Below are 20,588 nucleotides of genomic sequence, written 5' to 3'. Positions count from 1 at the left end.
TTACCAAATGGAAGGCTGTCACCAAATAGAAATCTTAAGAACAAAGCCTTTAGCAGTTAAGGCAGCCCTCTTCCTCATCAATTAAAAGCAGTTGCTGTGGATTAAAAATTAATATACCTACAGAAACAGTTCTTCATGTGAAAACATATTGTTTGGTTAAAAGGACATGTGGTGTGGTGTATAAAACTGTTCTCTATGCTCTGATTGCATGAACCAAACGATGCAAATGGCATTCTCATTGTAATAAGGATTCTGCTAGCATAGCTGATAAAAGATAGATAATTACCAAGCTTGGGTTTGGTTTATAGATTTCTAAAGGATGCCTTTAGTGACATTTTGAAAAGGTCATTTATTGAAGTAAATAAAAAAAAATGTCTTAGGCCAGAAATGATGTAGTTCAATGCTAGAACATCTCCCTACTGTGTAGAAGCCCCTGGGTTAAATCTCCATACCACAAAAACCCTAGCAAATGCGACATCACAGAACTGTGCCTCTAACCCCTTTGTCAAGCTTTCCATAAATTCTGATCTTTAAATAAGAAAATTGTGGTTCTTCCTGACTCAGCCCCTAATACTTTACCTAGAGTGAGCATGTTCTCTGTGAAGTCTTTCTATGGTTGCCATCATCCTATTTTCTGAAAGAGGGATTTAGGAGAGTGAGGATCACAGGGTTCTAAAAGGGCTGTGACTGAGATCACTCCTTTAAGTTGAAGTGGTTTTGCCTCTCCTTCATAATTCCTTCTGAAAGGTGTGCTGCTCTTCCATGCGCCATAGATAGGAGAACAGGAAATAAGAAAAGTTAGGAGAAATGGGAAACAGAACAGTCAAGATGTTGACTATTCTGGTCAGGAAGACTGAAAATAAAAACGTTGAAAAAAGTTCTGTTAGAACTCATTACAAAGTGGGCTTTGGAAACCTGAAAAAAATCAAAGCAGAATAAAATGGGAAAAACATCTATGGTGGGTCAAACAGAACATTGACCCATACACATAATAAACTATGAATGATAAGTGATAAGGAATTTAAAAATCTATGGGAATAAGTCAGTAGATAAGGTATCTCAAAATAGATTTCTTTCCTAAAGAGGTAGACAGAATCTTGACTGGCTGGCTTCTCATCCTGATTGGTATCAGTGGTGAACATTGATTGACAGACAGTAAGCCCTGCCAAAGCCTTGTAAAGGAAGGGAGGGCCTCATTCTAAATGCCCTTGAGCCTCAGGAGTGGGTATTTGGTTTCATTTAGTATGTGTGTGTGTGTGTGTGTGTGTGTGTGTGTGTGTGTGTGCACGCACTTGTGCATACTCAGTGGTCCATCACTTTACATCCATAAGACTGTCAGGTTGAAGATGTAATTGTCAAGTTTACCACATGAAGATTTTAAAAACCAAAGGATGACTTGTTTCTATGTTACCAGTTCCAAACAGATGAGTCTCATCACAGATTGATACCCAGAGGTATCACACTGTCTCCATTTCTTCAAAAGAATGTTGGCAGTCAGACACTTTGTTATCAGTTGTCAGAAATGCAGAAGGTGACTAGACAGCATAGACTTGCCAAAAATAAACGATTTTTATCAGTTATTGCTATTTAAAAAAAATCCTAGCATTGATGTGATCTGTTAATATCACTCTTGAGCTGTGCTAGAGGAGAATATATGTTTAATCACAACGGTGATTATAGTCTCAGAACGAAGAGTGAACTTTCTCCTCTTTCCTTTTCCTATCCAGCCACGTCTACATCCACGACTGGGACCAGCCATCTCATAAAGTGTGCGGAGAAGGAGAAAACTTTCTGTGTGAATGGGGGCGAGTGCTTCATGGTGAAGGACCTGTCAAACCCCTCAAGATACTTGTGCAAGTAAGAAATGAATTCCTCTCTGTGCCTCATACCTGTAACTGCTTATCCCAGATTGTTCTGTGTCGCCATGCACCCCTGGCTTCTTTTCCTTACTTTGTTACATCTTGTTAAATAATGCTCATTTATTTGTGGAGGGTTTTTTGAAATATTTGCACCATCTGCCATTGCCTCTGTCATGTCTAGAATTGATTTTACTTTTCAAGGTTTTAGGGTGTTTTGGGTTCTTGATGGGTTGAGTATATTTTTGTTTGGTTGGTTTTGTTTTTTGCTGTTGTTTTGTTTTGTTTTCTTTTCTTTTTTGCCTGCATATGTATAATTTTGCTTTCCTCCTGGTGTTCCTTAATAGCTACTGAAAGAAGTGTGCAAATATTAAGGAAGGCTGTCACTTTGAATCCCTACTTTTTTATCCCATGTATTAATTGAGCCATAAGGTACATAAGGTAACTTTTTTTTTAACCTCAGTGATTACCTGCAAGGTGAACAGGACAAATAGAGGTTGAAAGAAAACAGAAACTTATCTGCTAAAGCATTTCTTATGCTGGGCATTATGGTATTGCCCCATAATTCGTTTTCAAGACAAATTTTAAGTTGCTTTTTCTAGTTATTAAAGAAAAAGAAGAAGAAAGAAAGGAAAAACAAAGTGCACGTGTTCAGAACGCATTTAGTGCATCATAACAACACTGTCATAAGGAAGCAGGGTTTGGACTGTGTTAGCATTATAGCCATGTGTAGATTTTTCCCTTTCCTTCCAATGGCCCAGAGGAGTAGTAGATGCACAATTAAAAAAATACCAAACTTATCCAAGTGTAGTGGCTCCCACCTTTAACCCCAGCACCCATGAGGCAGAGGCAGGAAGATCTCTAAGCTCAAGGTCATCCTGGTCCTCAGACTGTGCTTCAGAACAGCCTGAGCTAAAACCCATCTGAAAACAAAAGCAAACCAAAAACCAGCCAACAGCAGCAAAAGGAAGTAGCAAGTGTATATTTTCTTACCAGCAACATAAAACTTTGTTGTTGTGGTTGTTGTTATTGTGTGGGGGGGATTGGGAGAAGAGGAGGGGGTATAAGGTAACAACAACAAATATTTAAACTTTATAGTAAAAATTCAATAGGATGGCTAAAATGCATGGATTTATTTTGTCATCATTTTAAGTCTATTGATATTTGTTTCATGTTACATGGACTCATCATTCGATGTGGGTAAAACATGCTTTGTATCTTATACTGGGGTACAGCTCAGTTGACAGAATGCATTCCTTGGATGCCCAAGGCCCCAGCTGCATATAAACTGGATCTGAGAGTGGCAGCACATGGCATTAGGGCCCAGCACGGGAGCAGATCAGAAGTCCAGGGCCTTCCTCCTAGGTATCACAGTGAACTCCAAGCTAGCCTGGGAAGTGTAAGGCCCTCTTTTTAAAAAAAATTGGAAGAAAAATAGGTCCCTTGCACGGCTGCAGTGCCGAGAGAACACGTGTTGAGGGAGGATGCACAGTGGATTTTGTCAGTGGAGACCATTTACAAAAGCAAATTATGTCTGAGAGTGACACATAGGGTTCTAATTGCAGTTGCCTAACTAGTAAAGCTGTCAGGTAGGTGTCTCATTAAGTTTTTCAAAAGCAAGTATAAAGAAAACCAGTTGGCTTCATATGTGCATGATGCCACACTATGTGCCTTATTTTAATTTGCTCTTAAAGCTAAGATTAGTTGTAATCATAAAAATTATTCTACTGTGTTTGCTTATAGCCAATATTCAGCCTTAGCCTTTAGTTGTACTGATTTGCAATAAAATGAAGCACAAAAAGAGACCCCCCCCATTTCACATTTGAAATGGTGAATGTTGATGAACACATATTATAGCCTCTTAGAAGACCTTCTTTTATCATGTGGAAAATACAAGCTGCAAGGAATTACAATCTGTAAAATGTGAGGTTCATTTATTATCCTGGGAAACATTGTGATTTTCCTCTACTCTTAGGCATAAGATACCATTGTGTTTTAATAAATCTTCTTGGAAAAAAATACCTTTAAATTATAATTCCTTAAACTTTCCCCTGTTAAAACAGCTCTACCCCCATATTATCTGTTTTGCATTTTTAACTCTGTTAGGAGAACATCTAAGTCCACTATGTTTTAATTACGACGATGAAATACGATCGTTCCTTATCATGGGCTTTGCAAAGATTTACAAGCAGCATGAGTACATATGATAGTTTCTGGATATCTCCAAGGAGCCAGGGCAGTTATTTTCCACAGATTAATTTTACCTATTCTGCAGCCCTCCCACGTCCTACACAGAACACGCAACCGCATGAGTGCCGTTCATCTGTTCCATTTTGGCATGGGGCCAACAGCTGTGAGTTTTCTTCACCCACACAGCGTCTCATTAAATTTTAAGTGCTATCCAGGAAAACCAAAAGTACTTCCCTTTTTTTTTTTTTTTTTTTTTTTTTTTTTGTTAAATCTTGAAGTAAAGGGTTCATCCCATCTCTAGTACTTATTGAGTTAGCTAACTGAGAGTAAATAATTTTCACCCTTCAAACCAATTGTCTGGTGAATCAGGCTTGTCTCCTGGTTCATAGAAAATTACATTTTCTTTTTTTTTTTATTTCTTTCCTTCCATCCCTTTTGTCATAACAAGAGTTATCTTTTAAAGATTTTTAAAAAGAAAATCTTTGACATTGCTGATTTTAGGTCTCCCCCCATTTTTAGAATGTAACTTGATTGATACATCAAAATAATTCAGTGCTTTCAATTAAGAATTGGAATACTTACATTTAGCATGTGTACAAAATAGGTCAAACTTTGTAAAGAAACTGTCTTATATTAATAACATCTAGAACAATTAAAGATGATAATAATTCAGCCAGGCAGTAGTAACACTTGCCTTTAATCCCAGAACTGGGGAAGCAGAAGCAGTTGGGTCTCTGAGTTCAAGGTCAGTCTGTTCTACAGAGTGAGATCTAGAACATCCAGACCTGCACAGAGACACCCTGTTTTAAAAAACCAAAAAGAAAATATAACAATAATAATAATAATAGTAATAATAACTCAGAATCTAAACAAAGTCACATGATGTGGCATGTCCTATGATAATTTATTGTTCACTAAAGCACTTGAATAGAAACAGAAAGCATAAAATTGTTTCATTGGCTCATTAAGATCTTGCCTATGAAGCCAGACTATAGTTTCCATATGGCCCATCTGCCTACAGCAAAAACATTGCTGAAGCATGAGCCATAGAATTCAAAGTCAACTTTATCCTTGACCAAAGACATGACTCAAACACCACAAGCGTGGAAGTTTCCAAGGAGTCTCTCTGGTCACCTAATCCGCCGTTGTCTTCTTGGGAGTTGAATTGGATTTTACAGCAAATCTCTTTTGTCCCTTTGCTTAGAACAAGGTGTTCCAAATGCATTAGCCATGATGCAGTTAACTAGTTCTCATAGGAGGCATTTGATGGTTACATGGATTTGCCCATGGGGACCAAGTGAGGATTTGAGCCTTGGTTCTCATCCTTTACATTAATCTTCTCTCTACAGTAGTTTAAGATATATCCCAGAAAAAGAATTAGTGACTATTCCAGAATATGCAGAGAGGAGAGAGGAGCGGGTCCACTTCCTGTCCTCTGATACTCTGTCATCATATGGTGCAAAGCAACAAGATCATTTGAATATGAAATTGTCCAGATTCTTTCTTCACTTCCCAATGCGAGCAGTTCAGTAGAGAACTTGGAAGATGTGAATAGGAAGTGTTTTAACCTCAAATTTATTTTTCTAACAGACAATGCTTATAAATGTGATATATTGCCCAGTGGACAGATACAGGCTTACAGTGAGGGATTTGAGTTTTAACCACCAATTTTGGTAAGCAGTCCTATGTCTTTCCAATTTTCAACCCTCTAGACACTGTCTTCATTTATAACATAGAGTTACTATGTTTTCTAAAAATTTCCCCAGGGAATCAGAAAAATTAAATGAGTTCATCTCTGCTAAAGTACTTTTAACTCCAGTAATACCTTTTTTTCCTCCTCTAATAATAAAAAGTAAATGGTACTATTTCTCTGTAGACATTGGAAAAATATGGTGGTGTTATATTTAATCCCTAATTTTTCCTTTTATTTAAAATTTTTATGTGGCTTTTACGAAGCCACCTGCTAACTTTGTAAATTTTCATGTGATCAATTAGTTATATCCCTGATCATCATATTAATATTTTTGATCACTTGCCAGCTACCTTATTTAAAAAAAAAACAAATCAAAATTAAAAATCAGAAATCAATCTACACTTAAAAGATAGAGTTTCCTTCATCCTGGACTTCCAATGATTTTCTATAATTAGTGTCTACACATTTGTGTAGATCATGCTCTATTATATATTGTTAAAAGTTACATCATTATGAAAATAAAACTCTTGGATATCAAGTCACAGTAATATGTTACTATAACTTAAATTTGGTAAATGAAATGTTAATAATTGCCTGTAGAACTGCTCTATGATAGGTCCTTTTAAAATGTTGATAATAACACAAGGCAGAGTCCCTATAAGCTTAGCATGTGTAAGGACATGAAATTGCTAAACACCTAAGCTCTGCAAGGGAGTGAATATGTTCCAAATAGCACAGTGCTGACTTCTAAGGCAATTAAAATTTTAAGGGAAAGACAGGATTAGAAATAGAGAATCATTTACCCATGTAGCTCTTGTGTATAGAGTCCTTCCAGTATACTAGGTTGCCTTTGAACAGGCAGGAAAAAAATATTTTCTCTTTTTCCTTTTTCTTTATTATTGACATACCAAAAAATGTTTCATTATAGCACTTTTAAACAATTTACCTTTGTCACTTCTCCTTCCTGTCCCTTCTCTCTCCTCCTTCCCCATATTCTGTCTTCCACCCCAGTAGCACCTTTCTTCTTTCGTACCACATCTACCCTTACCCTGACCCCTACCCTTTCTTACTCCTCTTGATCCCATAATCTCCTACCTAGTTTTGTAGCTTATACCCATCCTTATGCCTCCTTATAAACACACACACCAACACTAAAAGTTAGGATCTGGATATGAGGATGAAGATGGTGATGTGCCTCCCCAGAATAGCACCTCCACTGCACAAAGTGAAACAAACATAAAAAACGAAAAACAAACAAAAATAGAAACAAAACAAAACAAAAACATGTTCTATAAGCTGAGCAGGAATCTGGGTAGTGTGATAGCTAGGAAGGAGCCAGAGTAACTTTGGAAAGCAGGAAGAAACACCATGAACACAAGACTATGCTTATCTACACACGATAGGGAAACCCAGGGTCTAAGTAAGATACAAAGAAAGAGTCAGCAATACTAGCTCAAGGCTAAAGTTTCACAAAATACTGTCAGAATGGTCGCAGCGGTGATATCTACACTACTGATCAGTAGATGAGTTGACATAAGCAGGCATGATGAGAATCCATTGGGGTTTTAGAACATTGTAAATGCCATGCTGATTCCACCTGCGGGAGAGTGTTCTCTTATAGGGAACTTCTCTGTTCTTGGGTACCATCATATTTATCAGAAACAGAGAGAAGTTGTGCGAGAAATTGATGGGACTCTTAAGAATCTAGACACTGAGTTCTTCAGATGGCCACGTCTTCAGTTTTTTTTCTTTTGTGCAGAGAATCCTAGCACTCTTAGTATTTGTGAATGTATTTAGACTTTGACTTCCTAGTATAGTCTGAAAAAAGTCCTGTAGGAACCAATGTAGGTGCAGTTCTGTCTAGAATTAGAACATTGGCTAACCTTTCTCTGTATAGCCCACGTCCTTTGACTCTTTTGCATCAGCTAGCAACAATGTGTGTTGATTAGGTTCCCACGAGGCAGGCCTGAGTTCATGCTGAGCATCCAGGGATGAACAAAACTACACTGACCTCTTCCTTCCGGAAACATGGGTCAGTGAACATAATACCCATGTTTCAAGCAATCTATTTAATAATCAGTTATTGATACACCAAGTGCTATGAAGACATTTAGGGAGCTAAGGTTATGCCTAGGTCCTTAAGGAATGAAAGACAAAGGTTTTATAGAGGGACAGAAAGTATGAAGCTACCACCTTCAGACTGTCTATGTTAAATAAAAATGCAGTTTCAAAATATTTCCATTTAATAATTTAGAAGAAACCCATTTAGATGTCTCATCATCAAACAGGTCTGTTAGCACAGAGAGAATGAGATAGTGCCTCAGGGCCTTTGAAGGAAGACTGACAGACCACAGATGAGCAGTCAGTATGTCATGTGTGACTGTAACATGGCGAGGTACAGGATGTACTGATCCTATATCTCCTGAAGTCATTTGCCTTGACTTAAGGATGCCTCAAGTTGGATAAACGCTGGTGAGTGTTATAGTCTTGGGGTGAGCATTTCACTGGAAACAGTACAAGCTTAGTGTTTGGTAAGGCCTAAGGCAAGGAGAGATGTGTTCCTAAACACTGCCACACTCACTGTTAGTGAGGAAGCACAACATTTGAGAGCCAGTGTGTGATTTGTACTTTACCTCAGTATTGACTCATGAGCCCTATGAGGCCACTATTTGTATTCTGTTATCTCATGGATTAGAAGTTAGTCACAGGGTCATAATAAAAGAAGAGGAAGGCACATGCCAGCTGAGCAGTAATGGGGGGGTATAGGCTAAATCTGAAAGAAACATTATTGGAACGTTTTCTATTTAGTATTTTCTTTAATGATGTTAAGAAGGTCATCCTCTTGAGGAAACAAATGGCTTTTGCAGATGACACTGTAAAGGACACTAAAACACAAATTAGAAAAACACATATAAGCCTCAAGTATTTTCACTTAAAGGTTGATAACAGAATAAGATTCATCTTAGAAAAATGCAGACTAATAGTAACAATACATTTGGGAAAAGAAAAATAATCTACAATACAGATACTCAGCCAGTGAGTAGGCGAGCTCTGGCTGGAATACCAAGCCAGCTACAGGGTGAACAATGTCTGTGTTTGCAATGTGATACTGCAGCAAAGCAATCCAGAAGTCTGAGTGCGGCATCCATGGGCAACTTCGGTTTTTCAGAGTAAGAGCAGGAGGTTTTGACAGCAAGCAGAACAAGTCACTATTCCCCAGAATGGGTTTGTTGACATTTTCATAACTTGATGTTTGTAAATATCAACACCAAGTAGGTAGATAAGTTCACATGTTTTACAGTGTAAAAGGAGATGGCACAGTTAGTACTGAAAAAGAACAGAAAGACATGTTATTCTTCCTGACAGGGTATTTTAAAAACTGGCCAAATGTTTCATTGTGGAGTGATGACTAATGAGTAGAATACTGGCCATCAGGTTTCTTCCCTCCACTGTTCTCCAGGGACAAAGATGAAACCAGGAAACAAAGGAAGGAAGATGTCTAAAGATGGCTTACAAGTTGACTGTAACTGATAAATAGTTTATAAAATTGGCCAGAACCCTATAGAACCAGATCTTTCTTGGGAATTTGTAAATATCTTTGAGTATGTCTAGAGTGTTCCTAAACTGATTCTCAAAACACATGCATCTATGAACGAATCCTTAGTAAATGTACTGGATCATTCGTGGAGTATTATCACTATTTAACTGTTTTTCATAAGGATTCAACTATGTTTATTAATTTAATGAGTGATTTATCATTGCTATTGCTCCTTGTTGGAAAGATTATAGAAAATTGTTAAGGATTACTAATTGGCTAAAGGAACATTCATGCACTTTATAACCACAGTAAAGCCCTGAACCTCACATGGAAGGACAAGGCTACATTAATCATACCTGTACTCTACGCTAAAGCAGCTCTGGGCATTCCTTAGAATTTATCTTCACATAGACTTAAAAATGAAATGATCTCATCAGGCACTATGTAAAATTAAGAACAGATAGTATTATAGTAAGTGTAATTTTTAAGGCTAAGGTATGTTTGAGAAATTTTAGTATTTTTGTTACTACTGTAAGACAAAAGTCTTGATTAGGACACAGTTCTGTTTTATTGAATCCTAGGTAATCTGGTGTTTAAATAACAAAATTTAGCTGTTAGGTAATAGGCTTTCTCATAAATAATCATAGTCCTTTCTCTTTTCCATGGCAAACAGTATTAAAGATTTCTACTTGGGGGAGGAAATTTCCAGTACTGGTACTTGTTATTAGATTTTTTTTTTTTTTTTGAAATCCACACAGGGAATTTTATTTTAAACTCTAAAGATAAAAAGGAGATGTTAAGCTTAACTTGTTTTGACAAGTCCATTTACTTGTGGGAGCTTTAGGTACTCAGTTCTGTATCAGACATTGCACATAGAATTAGACATCATCCAGGCTCTGGGTTAGGCAGGAGAGATACAGAATGGTACTATATGACCACAATTCACATCCACCACACACAGCCCAGTTAAAGAGGTCTGGACCAGGCATGGGACAAGGCACAAGGAAAGAGCCAGGGAAGGAATCCCTTGCAGAGAAAGGAGGTGGAGGCAGCCAATGGGAGAGGGATGTACAAAGAAAGGAAAGCTGAATTTTCATCCCATTAACAGTAGCTGTAACTAGAACAAAGATCATTATGTTACAGTGTTATTGAACCCAAATATTTTGTATGATTACATAACAGATAACACAACATCCCACAGTGATAATCTCTGACACTCACGAGGTTCATAGTGATTAGATAATGGATAGGAAAGTGTTTTTAACCCCATTTTTATAGTTGGCACATGCCCTTTAATCACAGGTCTGGCATTTAAAATGCTGAGATCATAATTTCCTAATAAATACCTTCCTTCTCTCAAGTAACTCTTGACTCCTTAGCTATTTATTCATGTCATAACCTTTAAATATGAGCAATATGAGCAAGACTTACCTCAGCTCTTCCCTCTAACCCCTGGTCTGTCTGTCTCTCTGTTTCTTCTTCTCTCTACCTCTCTCTCTCTCTCTCTCTCTCTCTCTCTCTCTCTCTCTCTCTCTCACACACACACACACACACACACACACACACACACACACACAAGAGAATTCATATAGTGCCATATTAATTATAGAAAACAAATAAATTGTGATGTGCTCAATATGAAATTTTAATTTTTATCAAAGCAAACAGAATAAGATGATCTCTGTGGAATGGATATGCAATTCTGGAATGAAGTATAGAAATGTTTTGTGGGATTATGGTCCTGATTTCACGAACAAATAAAAGTATGTTCTCTTCAGAAGGGATTTGGTAAACTAAGCTACATGAAGTTTTGTTGTTTTTTGTTTTTTGTTTTTTTTTTAAATATCTATCTAGGCATTCTTATTGAAGCATGTAGGATGACAACTTTATAGAAATACCCTTACCTTATTATAGGTCAGTTCTTGTATATTGTTCTAGGTAGATCTTTCTCCAATTCCTCCAACCAAGGATTATCAGCAAAAGTAATCATAGTGTCCAAGTATTTTAGAAACATCGGTTGAACCATCTTGATACATTTATTATATATACATATATATGTATATATTATAAATATCAATGTATATATAATGTATATATGTTTTTTTAAAGTCTTATTTTTATAACTATGTATAAGTATGATAGGGTAAATGTGCCCATGACTGCAGTTGCCTGTAGAGGTTGGAAGAGGGCATCTGATTCTCTGGAGCTGAAACTGCAGCCAGTTAAGCCTCCTGATGTGGCTGCCAGGAACTGAAATTGGGTCCTGTGCAAGAATACTGTGCACTCTTAATAGCTGACCCATCTCTCCAGCCCTGTTGATGTTATTTTTAACGATCACAACTATACAGTACATGTACTCTCATGATAAGAGTTCTGGAACTGCTAGGATTTTTATTCTTTTATGCAATAAAAGAATTTTACGTACCACATTACTTGATAGCATTTTTTTTTTTTCTGTTGAGTTTGGCCAGAAAGTTAAAGAAATCACTTTTAAGGTAGTATGACTAGTAGATTTATTCATATATTTAATGCCCAAATGATAGTGTTCTGTCCTATTTACTCTAGAGACAAAAGACATATATAAACATCCCTAGGTCATAAAATATTGGCAGAGCAAATTATGTTAGACGGGTGAGTTCATACCAGCTGTGATGAACTATGTGGCTATGGGTGTTGAACATTCAATTATGAATTTTCACCTCTAAGTATATTTACCTTGTAAACCTCTTTAGGACCTAGTTATTAGAACATGGTATTAGGTAAATCAACCCCAATGTAAAATGTTTTAGAAACTAGGTTAAAAAGCAGCATGAACAGTTTAGGACTTTTCTGTCTAAGCATGACCCCACTGTACAGTCCTAAGGACAAAATTATACCAAGAGTCTTGCATAGTTACAAGTAAATTGATAAGAACAAATAAAATATAACATTTCACATAAGTTCAAATGGTCAATCATAAATGTAAAAAGTCCATGTCACTGTCTACTTCTGTATAAAAATAAATTTTAATTCCAAAAATATAATTTTCTTTTAATAGAGGTAGTTGGATGGGTGAAATTCCACCAATGAAATTCTACTCTGATTTTTTCAGCAATATTAAAAATAAGGCTGAATTTGTAATGTTAGTGGGGGGATAAAAGAAATAGAAATGGTAATGTCCTTGTCACTAACCATTCGATTGTTTACCACAATAAGAGCACCTTATTTCTTTTAAACGTTTCAACTTACAGTTTAGCAAACAGCTATGAAATGAGTAGAAACCCCAGTGCCTATACAATACGAGTAGAAATCTCAGCGCGCATATACAGTCAGATAGATAAAAGACCTTTTGCTAGCGAAGTAGGGGGAACCACAGAAGCTAATGTCAACTCCAGTGTTTTAACTCAGGGAGCCCAGAAATCAGGGTGATGCAGGATGAGAGCCCCACCCCCACCTTCCTGCCTTGCCACCCCATCCAGTTCATAGTCTCTCTCTAGTTAAAGTTCAATAACTAAGCTTCTGAAGAGCGAAGAAAGCAGCAAAAAAAAAAAAAAAAAAAAAAAAAAAAAAAAAAAAAAAGTTCGTAAACCGCCATTTGGTGGACTGGGTTTCTCAGTGTCCTGACTTTTCTTTTGTGTGTTCAGCACCGGGTCATTTTTAGGACTCCATATCCCATGGGAGGAAAAAGTACCAAGCTGAAAATTCAGTGTCTTGAGCGTTCGATTGCTTACCACATTTTTGCCCTCTAGGTGCCAACCTGGATTCACTGGAGCAAGATGTACTGAGAATGTGCCCATGAAAGTCCAAACCCAAGAAAGTATGTTCAAATAATCTGAAATCTGCTTTCTCCCCCAAACTACAGCAACAATCGCAACCACTTGGTGCTTTTACGGCTCAGCTGTAACTGATACCCTTTGTTCTAATTATGGCTTTTCCACTCAGGGCATAAACCCACTCACTGGAGTCTCAGTTGTGTGTCGTTCAGTTAGATCCCACAGTGAAAAGCTGGAAGAAAGGCCAGTCAGGCTGGCCTGTGATTCTGGGAATCATAGCAGTGAACCAAACCGAAATCGTTTTCTACCAATCTCTTTGACAAGAGGAATAAAACATCTATCACCTCTGTTTTGTGACTACTTTGGATTTAAAGCAGTCACGTAGAATCTGTCCAAATTTGTCAGCGCTGGGGAGATGTCGGAGTGCGAAAGCCACAGTTAGAATGCAGGGTTGGTTCCTGAGGGTGAACTCACCAAGTTCTGTCAGTGACACTACAGGAGCTCCTCTCTAGCATATATTCACCTCTTCTCTTTTTCTCTGTTTTTTCTACCATTGTTTTTTGTTTCTTCTCTCAGGTGCCCAAATGAGTTTACTGGTGATCGTTGCCAAAACTACGTAATGGCCAGCTTCTACAGTACGTCCACTCCCTTTCTGTCTCTGCCTGAATAGGAGCATGCTCAGTCGGTGCTGCTTTCTTGTTGCTACATCTCCCCTCAGAGTCACCTAGAGCTAGAGCCTTCTACCAGGTCTAATATTGACTGCCTCTGCCTGTCGCATGAGACCATTAACAAAGCCACTGTGTTACTTCTCTGTTTGTGACTAGTCGGCTCTGAGTTACTAAGAGGTGTGTGAGGCTCCAGATTGTCTCTGAAATTGGTACTGCTGAATGTGATGCAAATTGATAGTCAACATCCAAGAGTGAAATAATAATAAAGGCATTTCAAACTCGCACTTGTATTGATAAAATAAAATCATTCCACCGACCAGTGCATCTTCTGTATCTAATGTCAGCATCCTGAAAAGGCTGTTGTCAGCCTGTAACCGCTATACACTTGAAATGATGGTAAGTTCATTTCGGCTCAGTGTGTTATTTATAACAAATAAACATCACAAAAAGGGTTCAGATGTTTTTCTTCATTGACCAAAGTTCGCATGTAGGCATAAAGACAAACAAACAAAACACTACTAGGTAGGAAACTTAAAAGCAAATATTTCCCAGCAAAGGAAATATCCAGGCTTATATTTATGTTTCTTGGGGAATATGTAATTCAGAATGAGTTCAAATAATCACTATTCCCTTAGTGTTTCTTAATATTCATGTTATTGCAAAAGGTAATATTAGGAGAAAAAGACTATTATTTCTGAAAACTAACATTTCAAAATATAATAATTCAAATCTAGAATATATCTAGAATAAATATGTAAATGTTTAGTGTAGAGTTGACAAGTTAAGCAGATGTCTATGAGGTCACAGGGTTTTAAACATCATTCCTAAAATCTTTACTCTACATTGTAGATAATTGCCTAGTAACTAAACTAGATGTTTGCCCCTCTCATATGAACAGGGATGATAGTGGTTCTGTCCTGAAACCCTCAGGAGATCACATTTGCTTATATCCTACTTGACCATAGGTTGTGAGTTAGTACTTATCCTAGAAAGGTTCAGACAGTAAATAATTTAAGGTTTGTGGTAATGATATCAAAGCTAAACCCCCTCCTTGTAGCTTGAAGACAGTCATAGACGGATTGAACTGACAGGCTGTTTTGTTTTTGTTTTTGTTTTTGTCAATCCTATTGTCAGAAATATATTACACCACTCACTGCAGTTTAAATTCTTAAAACATTAAAAATAATCACACAAACTAGTCTTGTAGATGTCCAAAAAGATGAGAGATTTGCCCTTGGTTCCAATCCATAAGACAAATAGGGTTCTGCCAATAGTCATAGATGTCAACACTGAGAGGGAGAGGCAAGTCAGGCTCTGTGAATTAGATGCCAGACAGAGCCACATAGTGAGACTTTAACTCAAAAACGTTAAAATTTCCTAGATGTTATCAGAATAATAGTGTTTAGGGAGATGATATTTATATACCTGCACAGACTATGTTATCAAAGATTATTCTGTAAGGCATAAGTTCCCCTCATTAAAAACTGGCAAATTGGCATTGCTAAATTTTGAAATATATTATTTCAAATATTATATTTTACTGTATTAACAAATATTTAAATAATAGCATTATCTGACATGAATTTTCTGTCCATAGCTATAGATGATTTTTTAAGTTGGTAGAATGGAAGGTAGAAATAAGTAGGAAAATAGAATTTTGTTTAATGAATTAAAGGCACTTTTAAAATTATGTGTTTGTATTCAAATAGCATAGATTTAGCAAGCTCATGTGACAATATAGGTAGAAACTCATGTTCTAGAATTTATTCAAGAGAGATAAGTTATTCTATGTAAGATGTTAGATAGCTAGAGATGAGTTATACTTTGGAAGGAAGGTTGGCTCACCAGATAAAGGGAAGCACTAAAAAAAAAAGAAACAAATATTTCTCAGAACAATAGCATAGTTAACTCTGCCGCTAGTAACCACCAAAAATGTCCTCATTTGCTTCTGAGCCATTTTCCATTTTCTTTGACATTATTTAAAAATAGCCACTGTGTCTGAAGTCCAGAATTGGGACTCCTTAAGTAAATACTTTAGTAAGCATTCACTGACACTTTTGGAAGACATGCAGGAAATTAGCATTCATGTTTAACTTGATTTAACAGGGACTGATAGGAAGCTCAATGATGAGGCCAGTATGTAATGGCTCTGTTATTAATGCCACATGTCTGGAGGAGCAAGCGTTTCCAATCCGACACCATTTTCCAGAATCATCTTGCCCAGAGTTCATTTTCTAATCTCTGTGTCTGATGTTCTCAGTTTGTATGTTTAATAGAAAATAAGAAGGCAGGGAAATACATTTTGTTGCTCCATGTTCAATTAACAGTGAATACTGAAAGAAAATCTACAGGATCTGTCCCAGAAGTCACTTGAAATTTTAATTGTTTGTTTATAGACACACTGTCTTAGAGAGCATAACAGCAATTTTAAGGAGAAGATAGACTCCTGCTTCAAACAAAGATTTAAAACTTACCAACCCATATTTACAGGTGAAGAATAACATTCCAAAGAGAATATATACTTCAATGTGTTTAAAACACAACTTACATTACATTATTAAGATTAGAAATATCTAATCTTTCTTATCATCATACCCTATAGAACATTGACTAACCTATAGATACTGATTTAAATTATGAAGGAAAGTGGCATGGTTTATGACAACCATTTGTCTTGAAATTTAACATATAGTATTTCCTAGGAAAATATCATCCACTTTAGTCAGCTTTAAATCTGACCCATCATAGTCCAATTGCTAGTTAATAGGATTGTGATATTGTGATCACTAGCCTGTGATTCTGTGTGTGCATGTGTGTGTGTGTGTGTGTGTGTGTGTGTGTGTGTGCAGAGAGCCCACACTCAATGTATAGACTTAGTAAAAGAAAAGAGAAAACACACTCATAGCTGCATGCAGTACCTCGAAGTAACATGGGGCAAGTCTGTCCTGGAGAAGCTGGCAGATCATAGGAACTAAATATAGAATAGCTCACATTATCGATTGTTTTAAAAGTGGACTTAGAACTTGAGCCACTTTCTTAAAAGGAGCAAACTTAGCCTTTTGAGTTATAGGTTATTAACATATAGGTGATTTCATTGATTTCTCAATGTTTTAAGAACCTGTTAAGATAATGTACTTATCAAGCCTGTATCTCGCTAACATTAGAATGAAGAACACTCCACATATGACAGAATCGTCATAAATTCTGAGTGTGAGGTATTTGTATGTGCATGCCTGTGTGTTGCGTGTGTGTTGTGTGTTTTTCTTCACATGGAAATTGGGGAATAAGGCAAAAGTTTATTACATTTCAAAGAATTCAGTAACACTGCAAAGTGTGAAAAAAAAAAAGCATCTACATTTGTAAAGGTAAGTCTGAAATTAGAGCCACACACTAAATTCCCTTTTAGAACTGGCATTAGTAGAACTCTTTAGGAAACCCAGAGAAACAGAAAATCAAGACTGAATGTCCTTGAGATTATTTGCATTAAACAGTCCCCAAATGTGAAAAATAACATCCCAAATGCCGTGAAATTTGAACAGAAACCATAATGGCAATGACTATATAAATTTGATGAAAGAAAGTTATTTTATTGCATTTCTCTCTAATGCAGTTGAAAATTTAAATTAACCTCCAGGTTAATCGGTTTTCGTCAAGTAATTATAAAATCCTCACACAAAGGATTAGCAAGTCAATATTTAATAGTTTCTGGAGACTCTTGGATTTAAATTAATTTTTTATGTTGCTATGGTCCTGGCAGGAAATCACATGTAGAAAAGGAAACCCAATTGTTTACAGTAACCTTTGTGTTTGTGAATTATTAATTGAATTTAAAGAATGTAGTGGCTAGCCAGAAGTTCAATAGTACCATGTGTTACATAAATGAGCTCACATCAGCAGTAGATTACATAGAGCAGATAGAAAGAATTTCTTTGCATAATGTAAAGTTTGCATCTTCTGCTTCTTTTGTTAGATGGAAAGGGAAAGAGATGGAGCTACCAATAGCAACATAGAACAGCCTTGCTCTGGTTCTAGAATGATTGATGCATGTGTCCTCTGCTTGTTTCCTTGTTAGGGCTCACAGCCAAAAGAGATTCCCATTTTAAGTACCAATTTCCCATTGAATTATACAAAATTGGAGCTGCCTGATATGAATGACTTCCCTTGAAATGAAATTATAGTTAGACTCCCAGGCTTACCTATAAAACTGTAAATGCAATAATATGTATGCATGGGCATGCTACTAATTTTATTGAAGACTTAACCAAGCTTTCTATGCAACTAATGCAAATCATTAGAAGTGTTAACATAGGCATGGAATAATTCTTTGGAAAGGTTTTTTTTTATATAGATATGTTTTGATTTTAACCCTTAAATTATTAGTGACTTCTAGGAGGAAAAGGCAAGAAACAGAGAAGCCTCTAGAAAGAAAATTGGATCATAGCCTTGTGAAAGAAACGAGTAAGGAAATTTATTATCGATTTCCTTAGAAACTAAATTTCTTTTCACATTGATGCTCCAAAGTTTATATGAAAAAGCAAATGAAAAAAAAAAGCCTGAAAAATTGCACAGAGGCAAGAGAAATTAATTTGTATTTGAATAGATCGTGTTATTATGAACATCTTGTACAACTGAATTAACCCTAAGGCTTCTGGTTCTTAATTCATGAAAATTTCATCAAGTTACTTGTAGGACTATATTTGACCCAAATCAAAAGTCTTTATAGGTCATGCCTCCCATCTTCAAGATATATTTTTATCTGGGAAGCATCCTTTTTTGAAGTGGCTACAAAAATCTTCAAGTCTGTTCTTTTGATAGATCCTAGGAGCATTCAGAATGTCCCTGCATAAAATTACTCCAAGTTAACCCTGAATGCACTGACTGTCCCTTGATACATCTCCAGATGTGTCTGTTTCCCAGAATTCTGAGTCCTCTGCTGTTGGCCACAGTAGTTCATTCCATAGAGCCATCAATGAACATGTATATGAATTTTTCCAGTAAGAGAGAAACCTGACCAAAGTCACTAAAGAGGTAAGCAGGAGAGGCAGCATCCGAACCAGGATGAACCTTCTACTCTTTTTCTTTATGGGCTACCTTCTCCATGCCCTGACATGTTTTTGTACAAGCCACATACCTCTACCACATACAGCCAGCTTAAGAGCTGTCTCATTATATTAGTGGATTGCCTTCGTATCTCCCCAATCCAGTAAGAGAATGAAATACATCTCTGATCTCTCCCTCCCTCCAATCCTCCCCACATAGTGCTTAGAGAGGGAAAGCCTATGCTTCCTCATGATAAAACTTGATGGTTCATTTTTGTTGCAAAAAGAGGAAAAATATCCTTGCTTTCTTTGCCTCTCTCCCAGCCCCTCATTTCCCCATTTTAACCTGTGCAAGGCTTCGTAGAGAGCTGCAAAAACACTGGGCATGGGCTCATACTCTCCACTCCCCTTCCCTGAGTGGTGTGGAGGTTCTGTTGGCACCTGTACCCACTGGAGCTCAGAACTGGGAGAGCTGATCTAACTGCCTCTAATAGTTTGAAAAAACAGCAAATTAAAGTGAAAGACCCCAGAAGCTGTATCTCCAAGTACTTAATTTTATCTTATTTTTTGCAGCTTAAAAACAAACAAACAAACAAACAACCCCAAAAAACAAAAAACACTGAGGTTTCAATTGTCCAATAAAACACAAAAATTATATTAAAAATAACAGGAAACAAATCAAATCACCAGTTATCCAATTTTCATGTTTCCTTTCTCATCTTTCTGGGTAGCAGCTTTTGTTGGTTTCTGTGAATGAAAAGGACGATGTATGCATTGAATGTAGTGGGAAGTTAAATCATGGAGGTACAACTTTAACAAAAGAAAAATACTAAAGTATAACTACCCACCAGCAAGGGAAAGTAAATTCAGTGGGATAAGAATTGCAAACCGAATCACTGGTTTCTTGGCTTCTACTCCGCTACTGGGCACCTTTAGTTTAAACAAATAAGCAGAAAACAACAACTAGAAGCCTCCTTTGAACTTCATTTAAAAACTAATCACCTAATTGCAAATGCTTTTCCTGGTAATATTATATCAAACAAACAAACAAACAAACAAAACATGTCTATTTTCAAAGGAGGAGTCGAGGATGGCTCAGCACCTAACCTCCCTCAGTAGAAGCTTTCAAAGGTTTCTAAAGCCCCTGGGCTGATGCTTCCACACCTCGCTGGTGGGCTCGGGCATCCCTGAGCATGCTTCCCTAACACCTACGGCCTGTCCTGTTCCATGTGCACGCAAAGGGAGCTGTCATAGTAGTGTGTAATTTGTTTTGGAGTGCGGTGTATTGCTCTTTTCTGAAACTTTTTTCCTTTCTTTCTTTTTTCTCCCCCACCCCTTGTCAACTTTCTGCATTGGCAGAGCATCTTGGGATTGAATTTATGGGTATGGACCGATCATCATTCCTTTTAGCCTGCAGAATGTAGAGCCTCTGAACTGAACACTTCTGCCCTCCCTGTTCTTCCTTTTCAGTTCCTAACTAATTTCCTCTTTCTTTAGAAGGGATCATACAGCTATAACATGGGTTTCTCTGCCTTCAATCTATGACTAGTTTATGAGAATGTTATGGAGTGCAGCAGTTTTTAAATTTCTAAGCCTACCTTCACTTAGAGATTAAAAATCTCCCTCCTGCTGCAACTTGTCATAGTCCCTCCTCTCCTCCATTGTGTGACTCATTGATTGGACCATGCTGTTATGTAAGAGCTGGGGTAAGTCGGAGTGGTGCATAGGCTACAGGAGAACTCAAATGAGAGGCCATAGGACCAAAAGGTTTAAGAACATACACATAAAAAGAAAAGAGAGAGAGAGAGAGAGAGAGAGAGAGAGAGAGAGAGAGAGAGAGAGAGAGAGAGAG

The 20,588-nt window shown here is 37.0% G+C and overlaps 1 protein-coding gene across 13 annotated transcripts in view; it reads left to right on the top strand.

The window, feature by feature from the left end:
- Nrg1 (neuregulin 1) overlaps positions 1 to 20,588 on the top strand; it is a 194,712-nt gene that overhangs the window by 161,112 nt on the left and 13,012 nt on the right. For 5 of the 13 annotated variants that reach the window (XM_021171058.2, XM_021171055.2, XM_029480679.1 and 2 more), the window contains 2 exons: positions 1,728 to 1,857; positions 13,006 to 13,073. In XM_021171058.2, the coding sequence (XP_021026717.1) occupies positions 1,728 to 1,857; positions 13,006 to 13,073 (198 nt within the window). Of the gene's footprint in view, positions 1 to 1,727; positions 1,858 to 13,005; positions 13,074 to 13,605; positions 13,665 to 18,077; positions 18,156 to 20,095; positions 20,120 to 20,588 lie in introns of all 13 variants that reach the window. The other 8 variants (XM_021171059.2, XM_029480678.1, XM_029480676.1 and 5 more) reach the window with 3 other exon arrangements.

This window comes from Mus caroli, chromosome 8 (genome assembly GCF_900094665.2).
Source record: "Mus caroli chromosome 8, CAROLI_EIJ_v1.1, whole genome shotgun sequence".
NCBI classification, from domain to species: domain Eukaryota; kingdom Metazoa; phylum Chordata; class Mammalia; order Rodentia; family Muridae; genus Mus; species Mus caroli.
Note: the sequence above shows the minus strand (reverse complement) of the source record. Positions and strands in the feature narration are given on the sequence as shown.